Genomic DNA, 23,336 nt, shown 5'->3' with positions numbered 1-23,336 from the left:
ACTAAAAATACAAAAAATTAGCCGGGCTTGGTGGCGGGCGCCTGTAGTCCCAGCTACTCGGAGAGGCTGAGGCAGGAGAATGGCGTGAGCCCGGGAGGCAGAGCTTGCAGCGAGCCGAGATAGCGCCACTGCACAGCCTGGGCGAGAGCGTGAGACTGTCTCAAAAAAAAAAAAAAAAAAAAAAAAAAAAAAAAAAGATTCTAAATAAGTCACTCTATTAGTCTGTATAGGTAGTATGGCTGAGGATGCCTCAGGAAACTGACAATCATGGCAAAAGGGCAAAGGGGAAGCAAGCATGTCTTCACATGGTGGCAGGAGAGAGAGAGAAAGGAGGAAGTGCCACACACTTTTAAACAACCAAATCTCATGGGAACTCACTATCACAGGAATAGCAAGGGAATAATCCACCCCCATGACCCAATCACTTCCCACCAGGTTCCTCTCCTAACATTGGAGATTATAATAATCCAACATGAGATTTGGGTGGCAACACAGAGCCAAACTATATCAGTCAGTTTATCTTCAGTATCTTTATCTGTATAATACGGAATTATTCCTAAATAATTTTTCCTAAAATGTCAATGATGATCGAATATATGAATACATGTAGTAAGCTTAGAACAGAACTTGTCAAATACTAGGCTAATAAATATAATTATTTTTGTACTTGAGGAAAGTTTTTTATAATTTTAAGAGTGTTATAATTCTAACTTGATTAAGTTTATTACTTCTTAGCTTCGCCAGGTACAAACACAGATGGAAAGATTTAGATTAAACAGAGTAATGACTTTCTGCTGTAATGGTTGTAAAACAGTGAAACATTATCAAAAGAGATTTCAGATTGTCCTCCTCCTGCATCACAAAAGAAGTTGTAATGTTTTTGAGAAACATTACATTACAATTCTGATGACAATTACATCATCAATATGAATTTGATGATGTTCCTGAGAAGAGTTAAGTACGATGTGTTGAATAGGCAGTATAAACTAGTTTTATATCTTGTGTCCCTTCTATACTCCTGATCCTCTTATTTAAAACATGCAAGAAAATGTTTAGCACAACACCAAAAGTAATTGAAGAATCTCCTACTTAGGTTACAGTTGTCTTTTTATCATCCTTGAAGACATAAGACCACGTGTCTCCAGAATGCACTAGTATAATACAAGGCTTTGTCACTAAACACCACACCTTGTGTCACCCCACACTTTTATAATTGTTGAATATATGTTTATGACACAAACATATATAACTTAACTAAAAGGTACTCAAACTACTACAATGGCATTATTCTAGTGAAGGCAGCCTACAGTAATGAACACACCTTTCTCAGTGCAAGAAAGATCAAAAAGACAAACTAGATTTCCCCATGGCAGAAATCTTGTCCTATGGCTCCTTCAGAAAAGTAGAGCTTGGGAAAATTTCCAAAGGTGAATGGGCAAGGGACAATCCCAGACCCCTCTCAGCTCTTGGAAAAACAAATACGCAAATTGTCCATGACAGGGAATAATAAAAGCTACAGGGAGAAGATAACAATGGTTTTTAAAGTGCATTGGCTTTTGTTATGTGTTTGTGTCCCCAGTAGAAATGCTTATTGATACTGGCATTTTAAAAGTTTCCACCTTGCCTTGAAATTAACATTTCATTACTGTGAGTGTGCAAGCAACTCCTTTCTTGGCTGCTACTGTTTTTACTGTTTTTAGCTAGAAAAAATTTCTTTTCCTTGTGTAAAGTAATACTAATAGTACAAAACTGCATCAGTTCCACTAAAAAACTTTCTTATGAGACGATGTGCCTTAGAAATAGATAGTAGAACTGGAGACAATAAGATTATCACACCAGTCAATTTAGTCACTGCATTATCAACTGTCAGAAATTGCATGAGTTCTAATCACAAGAGTTCCTACTGTTATAAAACCATGGCGATAAATCTACAATATAAACAGCAATAAAGTTTTGCTGAGTGAAAGAAATCAGACCAAAAAAAAAAAAAGAGAGAGAAAGGGAAGGGACAGTACATTCATTTTTATAAAATTCTAGAAAATGCAAACTAACTCACAGTGACAAAAAGCAGATCAGTGGGTGAGGAGGGGAGCTAATGGAGTGGGATTACAATGGTCAAGAAAAAATTTTGTGAAATTACAGGTATTTTTATTGTCTTGATGATGGGTTCATGACATAGACATCTGTCAAAAGATCAAATTGTACATTCTAAATATGTAGAATTTACTGCATGGCAATTATATCTCAATAATGCTGTTTTTAAAAGGCCCATATTCTAATATACAACACAGAAACTATCACATTACATTATTGTGGTTGTATAAGTGCACTTTGTTTATACTAGCAATATAAATCAAATGGCAACAGAGAAGACAGACAGTGAGAGACATTGGATGGTCTTATGTTTATGGCACAAACATATATAGCTTACCTAAAAGATAATTAAACCACCGCAATACCATTATTCTAGTTAAGGCAGCCTACAGTAATGAACACACCTTTCTCAGTCAGTGCAAGAAAAATCAAAAAGGTAAAAAAGTGAATAATCATAATCAACAAGGAAGAACTTAATAGCTATATACTGATCTTTACACTCTGATAATCAGGGCTATATATTTTTTCTCAAGTGCTCATGAAACACTCACAAAAAAATGATTATAGATTAGGTTAGAAGGAAAATGTTAGTAAATTAGGTAACATAAACTATTATAAACAATACTCCCTGACTGCAATGAAATAACACTAGAAATTATTGACAAAACTGAAAAGCAAAAAGACTCACCCACCTAAAATTAAAAACTCTTGTCTTAATTTTTGGGTAAAGGAGGAAATACAAACTGAAATCACAGAATTTTTATTCCTAAAAAATATTGAAGCAAAATACAGTATATATAAAAATCAACAGAATACATTTCAAACAATTAGCATAGGAAAATTCATAGCACTAAGTGTTTTTATCAATAAAAATGAAAAAAAACCAAGTAAATTGAATTCCTAGATGGAAAAAATAGAAGAAGAGCAACAACCAAACAATAAAATAATGGCAAATTGAAGGAAATAATAAAGATAAAAGCAGAGACAGAAATAGGAAAAAAGTAGACCTACTATTTCAAAATTCTGGTTTTCTTAAAAAAGTAACAAAATGGAAAAACCACTAGCTGCCCGGATCAAGAACAAAAGAAAAAGCACAAATATAAAAATAGAAAATATCAAAGGGTAAAACATTGAAACAATAAATTTTTTTAAAATTACAACAGACTACTTTAAAGACCTACATGTAAATACATTTGAAAAGATAGATAAAAATATAATTTTCCAAGAAAATAAAGATTTCTAATTCTGGTGGTTTTAGAGCTAGGCTGCTTAAACTGACCAATTTTTGTAGAAGAAACTGGAGAGGATCATCAAGAAATTATCTTACAAAAGAGCACCAGGTAACATTATTTTAAAGAGGAATTCTACAAAACCTCCAGTACTAGATGCTCCAAAAGTGTTATACATGCTGAAAAGCATTGAGAAAGGACGTTAAGAAGAAAGTATAACATTGAGACTTAGACCTGATAAAGACAGCACAAGAAAGAAAACTACAGTCCAGTACTACTAAAGAAAAATGATGCAAAATACTAAAGAAGAAAAGTAATCCACAGAATCCAGCACCACATTAAGAATAAAATAGACCGTGACCAACTGGAATTTATTCTTGCAATTTAAAGTTGATTCAATATTAGGGAATCTATTAACATAATAAATGATAGTTTTGAGAGAATAAAAGTAAGATTATTTCTATAGATGCTGAAAAAGCTTCAGCAATATTCAACATTTTTTCTAGTTTCTATTAAAAACACAAAAATAGGACACAATTTATAATTTCTTAACATGACAAAACATATAAACTTTATTTGTGAGGACTGCATTGTAATTTGTGGAGATGTTAATGGCATTATAAGTAAGCTCATGAAAGGGCAAGAATGCCCACTATTTTCACAATTACCTAATGTTATAATAGAGGTTGCAAAACTCAAAGCAATTTGATTAGAGAACTCACCAGTCATATGATTTTGTAAAGAAGTAAAAATATCTCTTAAAAATTCTAGCAAATTAATGAACAATAAAACTAATTCAAATACTAAAAGAATTCAGTAAGACATCAGGATACAAAATTAACATACAAAAATCAATAGCTTTCAAAGACACAAACAATAGCCAGCCAGAGGACATAATGATAAAGAAAACTCCACTTATAATAGCAACAAAGAAGATTAAATCCTTGGGAATAAACTTGACAAAAATGTGCAAAACTTGTAGGAGGAAAATTTTAAAACACTCTGAAAAACACAAAATTAGATTTGAACAAAATGAAAGGCATCCTCTGTTCTTGGATAGGACAAATCAACATCATAAAGATGTCAGTTTAACGCAATCCCAATAAAAGTATCAGCAAGTTTCTTTTTATACAAGTAAGTTTTTCCCCCTAAAGTGTAGCTTGTATTTGTCTAATGTTCCCCACACACAACTCTTCCTCCACTTCTTTACTTGACTTATATTTTTACCATTATTTTAATTATTCTGTTATGTCTATCTCTGTAATTTTAACTTACGCATTTTTTAGAAGAAAGTATAGCATAGAACAATAAATTTCTGATTTTAGTTTGCTCTTTGCCTTTTTTTGCTTTTCCTCCAATGCAAGTTGGTGCTGAAATTCATAAGGAAAACAAACATGCAAGAATAGCCAAGAAGACACACAAAAATTAAAAATACAAAGGTTGACTAGTCCTACCCTACATTAAACCGTTCTATAAAGTCTCTGTAAAACAGGGTGCTACTTTCACAAGAATAGAGTTAAAGGTAGTAGAATAGTAAAGAAAGTCCCAAAATTGATATAAGTACATATGGAAATGATAATGCTGGCATCTTAAGTTACAGAGGTAAAGATGGGCGTTTTAATAAATGTTGTTGGCACAAGTAGGCAGCAACTTAGAAAAAAATAAAATTACATCCATATCACACACCATTCACAAGCATAAACTCCACAATGATCAGGAATCTAGATATAAAAAGAAAAAAAAGAACTTAAATCATGGAAGTCTAGAAAAAAATATATGGATGATTTCCTCTATAAACTCAGTGTTGAAAAAAGCTAACACTCACTCAAAATAATGGGCAGTAAAAGAAACGACTGATAAACTTGACAACATAATTTTTTAATTTGCATAGTAAAATAAAGTCAAAGTACAACTGCCAAATTAGAAGGAAATACTTGCAACATCTATCACAGAAAAAGGGCTAATATCCATAATATATAAAGAACTCTTAAAATTTGAAGAGAAAAAAATCTACAACTCTGATGGAAAAATGAGACAAATATAAATAGACAATTCAAAAAATTAGCACAAAATGATCTTAAACATATGAAAAGATGTTGAACCTCACTCGTAATTAAAGAAACTCAAATTACGTTGAATACTACTTTTCACCTGCTTGGCCAAAGTTCAAAAGGCTGAGAACACATTCTGTTGGTAAGGCTGAGGCACTCTCATACACTGCTGTGGTAATGTAAACTGACACAACCCCTTCGGAAGGGAATTTAACAATGTCTAACAAAACTACATTTGTTTTTGTTGTGAATTTACCTTGTGACCCAGTAACCTCATTCTAGGAATTCATCTTGAAGAGATGTTCCTAACAAAATGAAAATCCAGATATATACATACATACCAGCATTAGGGAAGGGAAGTGACAGTTCTGAGTGTGACTTTTTTTACAGTCCCATCTTGCTATAACAATAATTAAAATTAACAAACATCAGACTCAGTTTATATTTTAAAATCATTATTACCTAGCATTATGTTTTTTGGTTTTCAAATTCCTGAATAGATAATTCATTTTTTAATTCAACAAGTTTTCTGAGAATCTACCATGTAGAGTTCTTTGCTAGGTACAATGATGACTTTAACATGCTTTAAGGTTGTATTAATACCCACAAGAACTTTGTTCTCTAAGTAATGTCTTACATAGCAAACAAACTAAAATATTATAGACATACAAAATATTGGAGGAAAAGCAAAAAAAGGCAAAGAGCAGACTAAAATCAGAAATTTATTGTTCTATGCTATACTTTCTTCTAAAAAAATGCATTGTTAAAATTGAAGAGATAGACATACTAGAATCATTAAAATAATGTTAAAAATATAAGTCAAGTAAAGAAGTGGAGAAAGAGTTGTGTGTAGGGAACATTTAGACAAATACAAGCTACACTTTAGTGGGAGAAACTTACTTATCAGTTACAAGAAGAGAAGGCAAAAAGAAAAAGTCATGGAGCCCTTATTATGTAATAACAGAAAGCTGATTAGTTCATCAATTGAATGTGTTGCCAAACACCAAAGCCCCTTCAGAACTTACTTCTATAACTTCCTGTAATACAAGAAGCAATAAATATCTTTATGGTGTAAGTCTCCGATAGGAGGGTTCTCTGTTCCTTGCAGGTGAGAGCATTTCTAACTGTGAATCAGATCAGACACGATTGTTTCAGACACTTTAACAATACAATCTTATTAACCTAAATAATTCTGTCAGCTGGATCTTCAGAGGGAAAAAAATCAACCCAAAACTAAATAATATGCAAGCAAGAGCAAAACAATACACAAATAAATAAATAAAACAAGCCAAACACACACTTCATGTGTTTGTAGAAACTGGATACTTTGATTCAGTGGATTTCAAATCTAAAGGAATAAAAGGAAAAATGACTGAGCAGCTAAATCCCAAAGGTGCAGAACTCTTGAAGTTTCTAGTTGACAATGGAAAGAAGAGTTTGGAGGTCAAATAAAGTCCAGCCATCTGCTTAAAAATTGGCTAAAACGTAAGTCACATATCCAAGATCAGAACTAAAGAGGAAGAAAAGCAGATGTTTGATGAAGTTATAAGAGAAAATATGCAACTCTCTGAATCAGATTTTACATGTAATAAAAGGCCATGAAAACAAAATTATTTTTATTATCTTTAATAACATTCTGCTTTGCTCTTATAATTCTAGGGAGTTTCATTCGGAGAAATGAGACATATATTTTTTATGTTGTTAGAATCCTGGCTTTGACTTTTATGTGTTATCCTTTTAAGTCATAATCCAAATATACTAGATAATAACAAAATACCTGATGATTGTTTCAAACTTTCAGAAGATGGTTAAAATGAGACTAAGCAGAAGGTTGCCGGGTCTTACTGCTAATTATGTATACTCTTAGATTTTTACTATATTAATATATACCTAAAACTAATACTACACTGTTAAATAACCTAAAACTACTTGTTTCATGCTTTGTAAAGTAAGAGAATATCCAACTCTAGTAAAAACCATAAATTCAAAAAGAAATATGAATGAGAAAATAATGGGACAGAAAACAGACACAATATTATCTTTGCAATGTTAATACAAAGATTTTTTATTTTAAATGAATAGAAATTAAGGAAAACCTGTGCCAAATCCAAGGCAACATATCCATGTTTGATCTACCAGTTCACAGGGCTGATTATTTCTGAGATGGAGATAGATGACAGATCTGAGAGAGCCTCACACAGGCCAGGCAAGGAGGAAAAGCCACTAAGCCTACCTGTGCAAGCCTCAGAATAGGCTGACATCATCCATGGTTGGAAAAATCAACCGAAAGTTACAGGGTACCCAGGCAACTAATTTTTATTTTATGATAGCTCAGATACAAGCCATAGAAAATACTGATTGGTCCACCAGTCTGGTCAGTCTCCTAAGCAAATGAGCTGCCACTCAAATGGTCTATTTCTCTCAAGCACTATGAAGACATGAGTTCTTACTCTCATTTCATTTTACATCCTTAATTCTTTCAGCCTTTTCACATAGCTAGAGGGCAATGTAACTCTAAGAATTTTAATGCTTCCTTTCTTTTAGGTCACGTTTTCTCTTACCATCTAATTCCAGCCAATCATCAACTATTTTTCGCCCTTCTTGGTCTTTACAAGATCTTTGACCTTGTAAATAATGTTACAGTGTAAAATAGAGCCTCCCAACCCAAAACACAGCCACCCAAGAAGTTTATGCACACATAATTCAGTTCGCCATGAGAGAGTAAGCGAAAATGGCTATCAAACAGGCAATTCCATGTCTAATATTCAGTGTCTGTCTACATTTATTTTATAGTCACCTCTGAGCTTTCTAATTCTGATGACTGATTAGAAACATCAAATTACATATTCTGGTATTTTGAAGAAATAGACTGTAGCAATCTTGGCAGCAACACGATGCTAATGGTACTGATCTGAGTCCAGTGACCTCAGATCAGCAAACCTATGGCATAAACCAAGCACTATTTGTTACTGATGCAGGCAATAACATCATAAAATCTGAAAACTGGGAAGGACACTAGAGATCTGGTCACATCTCCTTCCTATTGCAGGAATTTTTCCTATAACATTCCCTTACAGTGACGACCTAGTCACTGTGTGGACACAGGGATTGCCTCATTACCTTACAAGGAAGCTCATTCCATTTTCTGAAACATTTTTTAGGAAGTTCATTCTTTAAAGACTAAAAACTGTTTCTGTATAACTTCAATTTATTGATTCTATTCATTCATTCAACCAGCATTTATAGAGTAATGACTCTAAACAGCATTTCCGTAATGATAAAACACATCAGGCCTTTATCCACCTGTAAAGACAAATTCATGAACAAGAATAAAAATAAAACACCAGCTGCCTTCCCTGTGCTGCTGTGTCCCTCTCTTTGTGCTCAAGTGTCAGTATCACTTACCTGAATCACACCTCCCAAGAAGGAAACTGCTGCAGCAACGCGGATCCTTTGCATTTCAAAGTCGGATAAGCCCAGCACGCTTGTGTTACTCTGTGTGGTGAGATTCTGCATGTTCTGAGGGACAATCCGTTCCACGGCGTTGGCTGATATTAAGGATGTCAAGGCAAAGGTGCCTGAAACCAAGTGGTGTGGGGAATCTTCTATTAGTAATTCGATTTAAAGGCTCAATAAAAATTGTGGGATTCTGTCGAAACTACATTGTGAAACCAAACAGATCTGTTAAACATACTGTCCCCTCCTCTGTGCCCTTGCTTCTCCACTCTTCATCTCGCTCCATGGATGAAATGGAAACTTACCTCCATATATGCTTATTCATTCAACGTACAGCCACTCATATATTTGCTATTCCCTCCTGGGTCAGACATTTTCCCACCTCTCTGCAGATTGGCATAAAGAATGTCCTGGTACAGGAAATAAGATTACGGCCTGGATTTATATTCAACCACTTAATTTACCAATAATGTGACCTAAAGCAGATTACACTGGATATAAATGGTCTTATCCATAAAATGGGAGTAATAATGCCTACATTTCAGGATTTAAGGGGAGTATAAATGAGATGATAGGTATGAAGACCTCAGTAAATTCAGCCTTTTCCCTGAAATGCTTGCTTCTTCATTCTACATGTGCAAATCCTATTTGTTTTTCAAGGTCTGACTCAAATCCCATATCTAATAAGGATCCATCCCAGATCCTCCCAACTAGGCTTAATCTTTCCACCCTCTGTGGTCTCATAGCAGAGTATATTTTTATTATTGTGTAACAACATATTGTGGTCCATAAAATAATTAAACATACCATTTCTGTCTACGGTTGTTAGATAAGGCTCGTTGTTATTTTTCAAGAATTGCCATGGCCTTGCACATTTGTGAGACCATTTTCAGTGTGCTCCCCTCTTCCTGTCAAGAGTTCTGAAGCCTCTCATCTTGGCACAGCGTGCCTGAGAATGCAGCCTGGTGAACATGGAAATGCTGATTCTCTCAAAGAGGGGTTGGCAAATTTGGGTTATAGAAACAAACTGCAGCATTGTGCAAACATTTACTTTCATTACTTGAAGATCTTACTTTGCTTCTGGTCATAAATGAGACTTCACGAAAAGGGGCTTTTCAGCATGTAGACAACCCAGCACAAACCATGCACGAAGCAGCATAAGGCAAGAGAGACATGAGTCAAACAGAAACAGGTCTCAGTGGAAATTCAACACAGCCAATCCTTGGTCTTACTAGATAAGAGAGGCGGTACATGCTGTGGATTCAGAAAAACATGACGATTGTAGCCTCCAAAAAACCTGGCCTAAAAATCCCAGAACTGTCTCCTCAATATTTTTGTCTATAAACAGCATTCCTCACCCAATGGGATTGTTATGAGGCTTAAATAATGTAATATAGCACATATGATAGAAGATGACATGTAGTTAACACCTGATAAATGGTAGCTATTCATATAATTATTAATAAGACTAAAGTCACAATGCTCTGTTATGGTCTATCATTGTATGCTTTTCTCTGTTCCATAGAGTTGCTGGTACATAAATACAGACAGCAGATTGAATAACATTCTTTTAGTGAGATAAGTCATTCTCAATAAATCATCAATAAATCATGACCACTGTCCTTATCATAAAGTACTAAATTAAGAGTACATCAAGAAACTAATGTAATATAACTGATTATTAGAAATGAGATTCTAGCACCCAGGATGGGAAATACCAAGTAGAGAATATTCACCATAGAATCTGGTCTTGATAGGACATATTTCCGAGGGTATATTACAGCACGATGCTCGGGAGATCAAATCAGATACTTCTGAGAGTAAAGGAGTTTGTCTTTTGGTGTTTAAATCTCTTAGAGTACAGAGAAAAATGTTTTGTATAAAAGCCACTGAACAAATTGACTACAGAATTTTTTAAAAACATATAGACTAGTTAATTTTTTATTTTAGGCCTGTTTTTCCTGGGATTTGGAGGAAGATGGGAGGCAATCGAACAGTAAAAGAGAAAGCCATCTAAAAGGCTTTGTTAGGGGAACAAAAGGAAACTTCACCTGTGTGTGAGTCATATTTCAAGAACACCTCCAGAGAGAGGACTTGCCAGCAATGGGTACAGGCATATCCACCACGCCAATGTGGACATGGGAGTACTGCCTCTTTAGCAAGGATAATGCTTTGCTGTTTCTGAGATAGTGAAGGCCAATCAAGGGAAGTGGGACTGCCCGTGAATATGTGTGGCTGTTGTGGATGACATTCTATATTATCTATTTATAGGTCTCTTCTTTGTCTTTGTCTCCTCCCTACTAATTCTCTATCTTTGCCTCATTTGCTCAATGCTTTAGCCTGGTTAGGCTTTCAGCCTATTAGTGGTACCCTTATATACCACTACTTCTACCTGATAGCTCAACAGTACTGTGGGTCACAGGGTCTCATAGGAAGTGAATATGAGCCCTAGAGTTAAATAGACCCAAGTTCGAATCCCAGTTCTACTTAATATGAACCTCCGATCTTGCTCAAGTTACCTAACCTCTCTCAGCTTCCTTATTTGTAAAATGATGATAAAATACCTACTACAAAATTTTGATAGAGAATAAATGATATTTCATATTTTAAAAAAACACTATCTCAACTCCTATCATATTATAATCCATCAGTAAATAATTATTTATTTTTTCTTCTGAAAAGTGCCTTGTATAGTCTTCACAATATCCTCTCTAAATTGTGAAACTTTGCTTTTTAAATAAATTTCCCTAATTTCGAGAAAAATTAAGATTATCCTACCAATTGTCTCATATTGGTTCTCTACAACAATGCTGTTTCCATTGGATTAATACCCAGGTTTTTTACTGTTGTGTATTTATTCCAATATATGTTCTTTGCAAGCCACAAAAAGTAATCAACTGATTTATTCCTTTTTAAAAAAAAAAACCTATTTTAAATTAAAATAAGAAAGTTCACATTGTTGAGCAAAACAGCATGTTTCATGTCTTTATACTCTGATTTTATGAATTATTTACTTTTAAAGATGCCTCTAACATAATTTATTATTGTATTTAGTAAGTCAGCATTGCATTCCAGCCACCTAAATTGAAGGCAAAATCCCAAATAATTTTTCTTCATGAAAGTAACATCAATATCTTAATAATACTATGGAAGTGGGATGCATATGCATCAAAATTAAATCATTTAAAAGAGAAGTATGTTCTGTATATTAATTTGCAGGAACTTATTGGTGACACTCAGTCCCTATGTCCAAGATTAAAGCAAAGTCAAAACATAATTAGTCTATTTTCCCTGACATATATATGTTGCAAAATAAGGGGAAATTATCTTTTTTTTTTTTTTTTTTTTGAGACACAGTCTTGCACTCTCACCCAGGCTGGAGTGCAGTGGCGCCATCTCGGCTCACTGCAAGCTCTGCCTCCCGGGTTCACGCCATTCTCCTGCCTCAGCCTCTCCGAGTAGCTGGGACTACAGGCGCCCACCACCATGCCCGGCTAATTTTTTGTATTTTTAGTAGAGACGGGGTTTCACCGTGTTAGCCAGGATGGTCTTGATCTCCTGACCTTGTGATCCACCCGCCTTGGCCTCCCAAAGTGCTGGGATTACAGGTGTGAGCCACCACACCCAGCCTATCATTTATTTTTTACTGACCCAAAGAATCCTAAATACTGAGATAAAAAACAAATAGGAAGGCCCAGCTGGCTGCCTTTGGTGAAGTACAAATGCAGAAATAAAATGTCTCTAGCATTTACTGTGTGGTAGCCCATTCGACTTAACAGAAGGGAAATCAGAATTAGTCTCCGGCTTTAATGTTGAATGACTACAGTTAAGGCTGTAAATTATGTGTATTTTGAAATGCCTATTATTTATCAAGTAGACTATAAGATTCTGATAGCTGTTAATAATTTGTTAAATATAGAGTCTTATGTAAATGGTAATTTCAAAGTAATTCAGTTAAATATCTGTAAAATGTTTACAGTGATTCCTTACGACATCAAACATTTTGTGTAAGTATGTATTTAAGCATGTTCAAATTGTGTATTTTTGTTTTCTTAAAGCAATTACGGTGTATTGGACAAACTTGTTTTGCCTTTTTCTTTTATCTTGGGTTTAACAGAGAAAATGTTTTTAGAGGTTAGTATTAAAAAACATTTTATTGCTAAGAATATATTTAAATGTTTTGAAAAATGAAAAGAAATCGTTAGGAAATTAGGAAGCAAGACAATTGAAAAAATAGGCTTTAATAATTTATAATTAATTATTGTGCTTTTCTCTTTTTTGCATCAATGCAAAAGAAAAGCTTATTCTTGAACAGTGAGTTGTAAAGTTAAAAGCTTGTGCTTTAGATTTGGTTGCACCTGGGTTGCAATCCATGCACCTGTGACTTTTAATCTGTGATCTCACAGAAACTTTCTGAATTTTAGTGTTTTCTTTTCACCTGCAATGTAAAGGTAATAATTTCTATTTAAAAGGCTTATGCTAGAACAAAATAAAATAACGTATGTAACGCTCTTAATAAAGTACCTAATAAATAGAACATCCATGGTTCTCAAACTTAAATATATATAATACACAAATATGCATAAATATATAAATACATATATATACTATATTACCTACAGATTAAATAAAAACAGAGATCTTATGAAGATGCTGACTCTAATTCAGTAGGCCTGAGATGGAAATAAAGACTTTGCACTTTTAACAAGCTCCTACATAATGCTGAACCTGCTGGTTCATGAGCCACACTTTAGGCAGAAACGTTGTAAGTGATTGATAAGTGTTGTTCCTTCCCTTATAACAAAATTAATTGATTTAAAAAGCCAAATCTACATAAATAAAATGTTATGTTAACAGAAAATATATGTATCAATGTGGTAGGCAGAATTATGACCTCTCAAATACGTTCACATCCTAATCCCCAGAACCTGTATGTTATGCTGTATGGTAAGAGAGAATTAACATTGCAGATGAAATTAAAGTAAGCAGCTGATCTTAAGAAGAGCAGCCTGGATTATCCAGGTGTGCCCAATGTAATCACAAGTGTCCTTTAAACATGGAAAATGGAGGCAAAAGATCAGAGTCAAAGAGAATTTGAAGATGCAATACTGCATGTTTACATATCGCATGGTTGAAAGGTCCATGAGCCAAAGAATGCAGGAAGCCTCTAGAAACTAGAAAAGTCAAGAAAATGGATTGCCCCTAGAGCCCCCAAGAAAGAAACACAGCCCTGCTGACACCTTAGTTTTAGCCCTGTGAATATCATTTCAGATTTCTGAGCTCCAGAACTGTAGAATAATACCTTTACCTTGTTTTAAGCACCAAACGTATGGTAATTTGTTACAGCGGCAACAGAAAACTGATACAATCAATAATGCAAAGTGGCCATTGAAGAAATAGTCACAAAATATTATTACCTAGAGGCTGAGATCATATAATCCCCAAATAAATAGAAATGTCTCTATAGATATTTTTAGTTAAAATTATTTTATTATTTCCTTAATAGTTAAGACTAAGATACCATTTTTGTAATAATAATAGCTAACTTTATTAAATCTTATTATGTAGCAAGTACTAAATTAGGCACTGTATATCGATTATCTAGTTCTCACTATAATCATTAGAATTTGGAAGGTAATTTTGCTATCAAGAAAGCAGCAATGGAGCTTAAAATTTTGCCTAAGACCATGTAAATAGCAAGCAACAAATAAGGTATGTACCCAGGTTTATCTAATACCAAATCACCCCTCATATTTTCTTTGGTAATATAGAGGTAGGTAAGGTAAGAGTTACACCAAGTGAAGAACATTGTATAAACTAGCCTGGAATAAACCTAAAAGATCATCATTTAGTCCACATATCAAATACATGTAAAATATTTTTCACTGTTTTTTGAGTGGCTATATTTTATGTAGTCTTATCTCCCAAGTGCTTACTTTCTCTAATTTCATTGTAAATTCAGAACATTTCCCTTCTTTTTTTTCTTTTTTTCTTGAGACAGAGTCTTGCTCTGTCACTCAGGCTGGAGTGCAGTGGCACAATCTCAGCTCACTGCAACCTCTGCCTCCCGGGTTCAAGCGATTCTCCTGCCTCAGCCTCCCGAGTAGCTGGGACTACAGGCGTGTACTACCATGCCCCATTTCCCTTCTTTTGTGGAATCTTTGCAACTCAAAAATGCAAAGAATCCTTGGCAATTACCTTGGCTATACAGTAATATAGCAATAAACCACAGTGTATATTGACTATCTCATGCATGGAGAGTAAATATCTTCCTCTAATATTTGCTGTGGTTTTCGGCAGTGACATTAACACTGCTAAGGAGATGTAATCAGTAATAATCACTAAGCCTCTTTTGAGCGTAACATTAGAAGCATAAACATAGGAATTATTACCTGTGGCAACATGACGTCCCATTCCAAATATGGCGTAAATTATGGCAGGAAACAGAGACCCATATAAACCAAACACTGGGTGCACAGATGAGAGAACAGCAAAAGCCAATCCTGTGAAGAAGACTAAGGTAATTAAAACCACCTTATAACCCCAAGACACAGTCTGTTACACAATAGAATAGGTATTGGTTTACTCATAGACAAAATGAATCATACTTTATTCTACTTTCTCAACAAGAGTCTAGCATTATTGCCCTAAATAAAAGAAAATTCCCTCTTTAGTTCATTTTTATAATTCCAAAAACCATTATTTTTGGACTAATGCTTTTTCCTTTGATTGCAGAGATGTCTACAAAAAAACAGTTGTTCAGAGAGTCTTCCTGTTGAATGGTAGGTTGGACAGTAACATTGTAAAATATCTCCAGGCACACTAAAATTTTAGAAGTATTTCACATGTATAATTTTATGTGCACAATAGCATCTGTAAGATAGGTGAGACTAGAAGCTTTACCCCTGACAGATGAGAAGCCTAAAATGGAATGGGAACTAGGGCTGGACAAAAAGGACGCATACTTAACATTGGCTGGTTGGCCAGCTGCACAGCCAGCCTGAGACTGTGTGTCACAGTGGTAGGGCCAATGAATAAACCCATGTGCTTCCCAACTAACTGGACCTTGGCTTATATTTCAGGTACAGTGTCTTAGAGTGGAAAAAGAAATCAACTTTTCTTTTTCAAGGAGTAAGAAATAATTCATAACTGTTAATTTTTATTCCTTGTAAAGACTATTGCCTACATAGTTGGTATGATACATGCACATAGAAAATTTTCTTAGACATGTCTAAATGACCACTGGTGGTTTAAACGTGACCAAAATATCTACGAGTAAGGGTTCATAAAATTATCTTGACTGTGGCTGGTCCTTGGAACGACAAATTCATTCAAATGTTTCAATTAAATAGGGCATAAATGACTTTACATGTTACAAAGAGACTTGAGAATGGAGGAGGCATTAGATTCTGGAGTCTCTGAATATGAGGCCAGGTAATTAATTAGTCACACTATAAAGCCTGGCTGTCTGATTCTAATATCAATAATTTTTACTGTTGAGCTTTTACCATTTTTAAATTAAATGAAATTCACTTCTTAATAAGCTCCGTAGTTATCTTTCAGATATTTTTCAAGCAGTAGAAGCCACTTTTGCTGCATTTAAAATACATGAAAAGTTAACCAATGACCACTCCTTTCTTCTTTTTAAAAACCATCTGGGTTGCTTGTTTGCTGGTAATGTATCCCTACAGTCTGGTGAAAATACGATAAAAGTGATTATAGAAGAGTCAGTGGCAGAGGCTGTTCCAGAATTTCATAAAGGCATGGTGAGAGGTAGAAAGGATGGTGTTAAGGGGCAGGTCTTGAAGCTTTGTTAGTATTGGCAGGCTAAATATTTCCCCACCTCTACCAAGAAGCGCCTTTTGGCATTTTTAGTGTAAGCAACTTTGTAAAATATACTGTTTACATCAGCCATATGAAAAGCTAGAAAACAACTTTTTCTCATCCACTTTTCCGAACAAGTTGCCTGATAAAAGTTATCTATCAAGAGACAGAAATGCAGAGTGTTCCTGAGTAAGAAAAAAATGTAGCCCACACTTTATAAGATCACACAGATTGACTAAATCAGTAGTGGGGAAGAAAGGCATATTTAGCAAAAGCTCCTGGATTAATCATATGGACACAACATTCTGATAAATACGGTCAATACTGACAGGATCAAAATTGTTGAGAGGTAGACCCATTTGGCTGCTCTGCTTGCAACAGGCAAATGTAACATAAAGCTGGAAGCAGCTGTATCCTCTTATCTTACCATGTGAATAGCGTGAATAGCTACCTCCTGCTTATCTGTCTGCCTTATTACAATAACAGTCATCTCTCTCTGTGTTTATCCCAAATAAAATCTATAACAAACTTAGTTTAAAAACTGGATTTTCCCAGATCTCATGTTCCTATCAAATTACAGTGGGAATAATCAAGTAAAATATATTTAATTTTTCAACAGTCTCTAGACCTGTAAATTAAATACAAAATATCATGTCAGGAGATTCTACTAGAACAACCTCCAAGACCAGAAATCATGTAGACATTTCCTTTATCTCATATTACACTGATATTGAACTTTTACTTTAAACAACAATATCATTCGCCCTCAATGGAAACCCATTTCTCTGTTAATGTGGCAATGAACAATGGCCAAAACACAGGAGGAATGAACTAATTCAGATATACAGTACTGTAAAACATCAAGTATCCTTTCCACAAATAAGAACTACAAGGCCCAAGACCAGCCCCCACACACGTACCTCAAAAAAAAGGAGAGACAGCTCGATAAAGTTTCCTTTTTCTGATTCATTTATTATTCTGGTTCATAATATAAACTGGTTACACAGTCTCTCTAATACATGCGCATGTGCACACACATACACACACATTCACACAAGCTAAAATATGTTAAGTCCCCCCAAAATGGTGAATATCTTAATAAGTCGCTAACAAATTAGCAGAATTATCTCTACTTTCTCTGTAATAAAACATGGCTTTCAATTCAAATAAGAGCAAAATTACAACTCTCTAATGCTATTATTTTGGGGAAAAATATTGCAAATGCTGACAGATACTTATGTAACTTAATCTAATTTAGATAAGAGCAAAAGCAACAAAAACAAAAGTATCAAGGAATAGACACAGTGTTAGGCTAATGGGTCTCAAAAGAGGATGGCTGAGGGGATGGATGAAATCTTTAGATGGCTGATTATTTTTAGAGGGACAATTATTTAATGGTAATGTAAGGCTGATACAGCCACAAAAGAATGGTCACGAGAAGACTTTGAAAGATGTAATTTTTAAGAAAACATGCTTTGTAGATATGATAATGGTTATAGAAGAGATTCTAGATTCCCATATCAAAATCACCAGTAGTCTCAGGGTTTGTGAACACTACCAACCTTTCGAGAAGCCCTTTGTGTGAAACTGAACATTTGCCACCAGTATGCCTTGTCCCTCCAACCCACGCTGTGCTGAGATTGGCCTCCCTAGGCACAGTGCCTGACCCCAGACCAAGAAGGGCCATGAAAGCAGGTAAGTAGCTCAATCTCTGGCTCTGCTCCTATTATAATCTTTTGGCTGAGATCACTAGAAAGTGACTCAATCACTAGTAATGAGAAAGTGAACTATTTATCACAGAGAAGATTTATATATTAAGATTCAGATTTTTATTTCAGTTTCAGACTAGTTTATTTAGATTTACATGACCTTATAGCAAGTATTCAGAAAACCAAAGAAACACATATGGAGTTTAGAAATTGAGTAATGTATCCGAAGTTAGAAATTGGTGCTACAATTTCATATAGAAAACCCCTCTGTTAGATACTCTATGTTTTGTTGGCCTAGCAGCCTTACCTTTTTATTGTAAGATCAGACAACTAGGACTTAGAAGCACTAGTTTTGTTCCCCTCAGATATGAATACAAGACCAACAATATTTTATAGACTATAGCCATTGGTTATGGAGCTTCAAATATGACCCAGAAAACTGGAGCTAACACAACTCAAAGGAGCAGCTATTACAGTAGAATTTACTGTCCCGGAAATGTCTATCATCTTCATAAAGCACTTCTGAGTGCTGTTATGGGTTGAATTGTGTTCCCCTAAAATTTATGTGTTGAACTCCTTACCCTCAGTACCTCAGCATGTGATCTTATTTGGCAAAAGGTCATATCTTACATAATTAGTTAAGATGAGCTCATCATGGAATAGGGTAGGACCCTAATGCAATATGACTGGTGTCCTTATAAAAGAAGACCATGTGAAGAGACATGCAAGCACACAGGAAGAACATCATGTGACAATGAAGGCATGTGAACACCATGTGAAGATGAAGGCATGTGAAAACACATGTGATGATGAAGGCATGTGAATGCCACATGAAGATGAAGGCATGTGAATGCCACATGATGATGAAGGCATGTGAGCACCATGTGACAATGAAGTCGTGTGAATGCCATGTGAAGATGAAGGCGTGTGAATGCCACATGAAGATGAAGGCACATGAACACCACATGACAAGGAGGTCGTGTGAATGCCACGTGAAAATGAAGGTGTGTGAACATCGTGTGAAGATTGAGGTACTGTTTCCAGATGCAAAAGAATGTCAAAGCTTGCCAGCAAACCACCAGAAGCTAGAGAAGAGGCATGGAACAGATTCTCCCCTCATGGCCTTCGGAAGAAACCAAACCTGTCAACACCTTAATTTTGGGCTTCTAGCCTCAAGAATAAGTTCCTGTGGTGTAAGCCACCCTGCTTGTGGTACTTTATTACGGTCACCCTACACAACTAATTCAGGTGATAATTTTTAGAGGTAGACAGAAAGTAAGAGGTCATTCAATGCTGGAGAGTTCAATCTCACTTTCTGCACAGGATCAAATCACTTGTGCTTAAGAAATATTAAATAATATTACAACCTTTGTACTTCTAATTCATAATCCCTGAATCTCTATAATACCATTTAAATTTTGTATTAGGAATCATAAAAGTAGCACCAATGAAGTTTAGTTTCTAAAGAAGGTTACGAGGTTATGTTGCTAAATGTAAAGATAGTCTTTTAAGGAACTGCTTGCTTAATACTCAGATGTAAGAGTTAAAGTTTCATCCAATCTCTGCTATACATGGTACCAACACTAGAAATTGTGTTCACAGGGTTCTCAAGGCAATATTCTCAGGACTCAATATCTATAACTTTAAGGAGATGAAGCCTGTTTAATGTCTAAAAACAAATGTGAATAAAGATAGGCCAATCATATTTGGAACTGTGGTTAGTCTTTTAAAGCTTTATAGAATTAAGTTTCCACAAAAAGAAACACAATTTAATTGTCTCATTCATCTCTCCAATTTCTGGTGCACAAGAAAGAAAATAATTGCAAAATATCAAGATGACTGACTAGGCTGATTAGCTCATGTAAAACCCTAAAGGCTCCTGGCCTCTACTCCCAGCCTGCTTCTAACCGGAGTTGCTGTTAGGGTATTCACCACATTTTTGGGGAATAAGAACACAGTGCCTCTTCCCAGATGATCTAACCCACCTTATTTGTGACCAATGACAGAGAAACTACCACTCAGAAAAACAATTATAAATTTCCACTATCTTCTACAAAAATAGAAAACTAAATATCTTCTACAAAAATGGAAAATTTTTAGTTTGACTAGTTTCTATCTATATGTATCTATCTATATACATATATTTCTCAAAATTATGTTAAAGTACTGTATTCATTTTTTTTAAGTTGCCAAACCAAAACCAAGCAATGCTTTTCAGTTAGTTCTAAATATTGGGTTCACAGATGGATTACTGCATTTGGCGATGGTAGAAAAGGAACTCTAGGATTTGAGAAATTTATTTTAAAAGCAAAGCCGAAATTCTTGTCCTAATAAGTCTTACCACTCGATAATTCATAGTATTATCCAAATAATACCTTTAGTAAAGATATTTCACATGAATAAAAGCCGGCCAATGACAAAAGCTTAAGTATTTCTTATAAATACCTGAGAGTTGGGAGTGGAGATGGCAGAGTGATGTCGTGAATATTGAGCTTCAGAGTTATTTTTGCTTGCATTTAAAAACTTAAGCCTAGAATGGTTAAGGAGAGAAGCACTTTAAAGTTCTCATCCCAAAGAATAAAGGCTAAGTACCAATAATTTCCATAAGAGAAAGAGTTATGAATTTGGAGAAAATACCAACAAGAAGACCGAAAGAAAAGAAAGATTCAATCCTGTGCTACATTCTTTGATCACCCAGTTAAGGTCCTGATGAGTAGCCTTTTCAATGAAAATGAAAGGGCATCTTTTATGAACAAGAGGAATGGAAAAGAAGGTGAACCTGAGGCACTTTTCTAGGTAACAATTAGAAAATAGGAATAGCTACCTCAGGAAATGTGAAGGTGTCGTACAAATTCTGTTCTCCCTCTCCCTATCCCTCTCTCCCTTCCCCATCTTTCGCTTCCTCCCTCTCTCCCCTCCTGGACTTCTCTCCTTCTCTTTCTGTATTTTTAAGTTTATCTCATATATTCTCTGGCTCTGAAAAAGGTGGTGGAAATATCTTGAATTCCTTAACACTAGGAGAGTGGAAAGATAAAAATCTTGAGTCAGATACCCTTCTTCTAAAAGTTGAGTTTTCCTTACATGAAAGTTCTAGAATGTTTTTAGCTCATATTTATGGTTTCATGGAAGCATGAATGTTTTTTTTAATTTTTGCTACTAAAAATAACTAAACAATAAAGGGGGAATGAATGACTGGATCCCAATTAGTCTTACGAAAAGGAGCAATGCTTACGCTGAGTGCTGAATGGGGAGTAACAGATGAACAAAAAAGCATGAAGAGTAGATGCCTGAGGAGGAGATAAATTTAGGTAGAAGAAATGTGTTCAAAGGCACAGCATTCTGAAAATGTTTGCTTAGCTCACTTGGGATGTAAAGCCATTTGGTATGCTTAGCTAAAGGGACGCATGTGACAAAGTGCCAGGTGATGAAATTAGATGGTAAAGAGCCTTCAGGATTAAGTGGTAAGAACTTACCTGAGATTCAGGGTGATAGGACCTGGAACCTACGAGACCTTTTGTTTCCCTCAATCTCCTCTGTGTTGTAATACAACAATCAGGTTAGAGTTGGCAGGGCCAGGAAGGAGCATCTGAAGTCAAAGTTGATGCCACAATCACAAGTGCTTAGCTGCATTCTCTTTGGTGCCAGAGGAAATCCAACAGACCTAATGACAGAGGAAAGAGCTTGCACCTCCTCAAGAGCTGAGCAAAAACTAGGATTTTGCCATTGATTAGGGAGAAAGGAGGAGGATTTTGGCCAGCAGAAGCATAGAAGTTTCCTCAGAGAACTCCTGTCTCATCGGCCTGCTGTCACCTGGGAGGGGTCGTTCCATCCTGTGGCTCTAGAGAAGAACTGCAGCAACACGTAGAAATTCCGTAGTCAGAGAAGCCTTCTACTCAATCCTAGAAATGTCTTCTCAAACCTCAGCTGATTGGCCTCTGCCCACAAAGACAGAATCTGCCTTCACTTGAACAGCTTCTTGTTCATTCCTGCTTGAGAGAGCCTAATGGCCAGGTTGATGTAGGTGCTGAGAGAACACATACCCTGATTAGAGCTAACTTAAGTGATTAGTTCTATTTTGGCTCTCAGAATAACCAAAGGGAGGAGATCAAACTGAATCTAACAGTGAGTACACCTGAATGAAAAATGATGGCCTCAGATAGCTGAGAAGCTGAAAAAAGTAATCATGTGCAAATTTTACCTCAGTAAGTGTGACTAAAAAAATAAGAACTCCCAAAGAGATATCAGCTAGTGAATACCAACAAAAGATGTACAACTTTTCAATGTAAAACATCAATAAACAGCTGAAAAGGTATGCTTAATATTCTGAAAAGCAAAATACTATCATTGTGGCCAGAGAGATGCAGTCTCTAATTAGGCCAGAATCACTTCCTATCCCTCATGGCAGATAATGTTGGCTTATAGGAACCAATGACCCGAGAGTGGGAGGGAGATGATTCTCCAAGGTACCAGAAGAAAAAAGAAAAGATGTGGGTAAGAAACACCTCCACATATATACATACCTTGATCCAGTGGCTTGGGAATCTGTTTCACATCCTATAAGAATGCATACCTAATATTGTGAATTTAAAATAGTTTATGTACTGGTTGAACATGACAATAGAGGCAGACTTTTGTATTTGCCAGCAATTGGTTCCAGGACACCCCAGGATACCAAAATCTGCAGATTTTCAAGTCATTTATAGAAAATGGCATAGTATAGCCAGCCCTCCATATTCTAGGGTTTCGATGCTTATGGATATGGAGGGCCGACTGTAATTTCAATGCCTGTATCAATATAAAGATCATTAGACACACTTCGGCACAATTGTACTATGGAATATTATACAGCTCTTTAAGAGGCTAAAAACTACACCCATTAACTGAGAGACATGTCCATTATACGTGGTTACACACGAAAAACAAGTCTCAGACTTATGTTTTGTATGATACTCTTATGTAAAAATCCAAAAAGA

At 35.3% G+C, this 23,336-nt stretch overlaps 1 protein-coding gene across 1 annotated transcript in view; it reads right to left on the bottom strand.

Annotated features, from left to right (window-relative positions):
- SLC26A7 (solute carrier family 26 member 7) overlaps window positions 1-23,336 on the bottom strand; it is a 142,938-nt gene that overhangs the window by 87,590 nt on the left and 32,012 nt on the right. Inside the window, exons 3-4 of the mRNA XM_032760025.2 lie at window positions 15,223-15,333; window positions 8,780-8,952 (exon numbers count right to left, since the gene is read on the bottom strand). Coding sequence (XP_032615916.1) covers window positions 8,780-8,952; window positions 15,223-15,333 — 284 coding nt within the window. The remainder of the gene's footprint in view (window positions 1-8,779; window positions 8,953-15,222; window positions 15,334-23,336) is intronic.

Source organism: Hylobates moloch, unplaced genomic scaffold, assembly GCF_009828535.3.
Source record: "Hylobates moloch isolate HMO894 unplaced genomic scaffold, HMol_V3 SCAFFOLD_9, whole genome shotgun sequence".
NCBI lineage: Eukaryota > Metazoa > Chordata > Mammalia > Primates > Hylobatidae > Hylobates > Hylobates moloch.
This window is presented reverse-complemented; position numbering and strand designations above follow the sequence as displayed.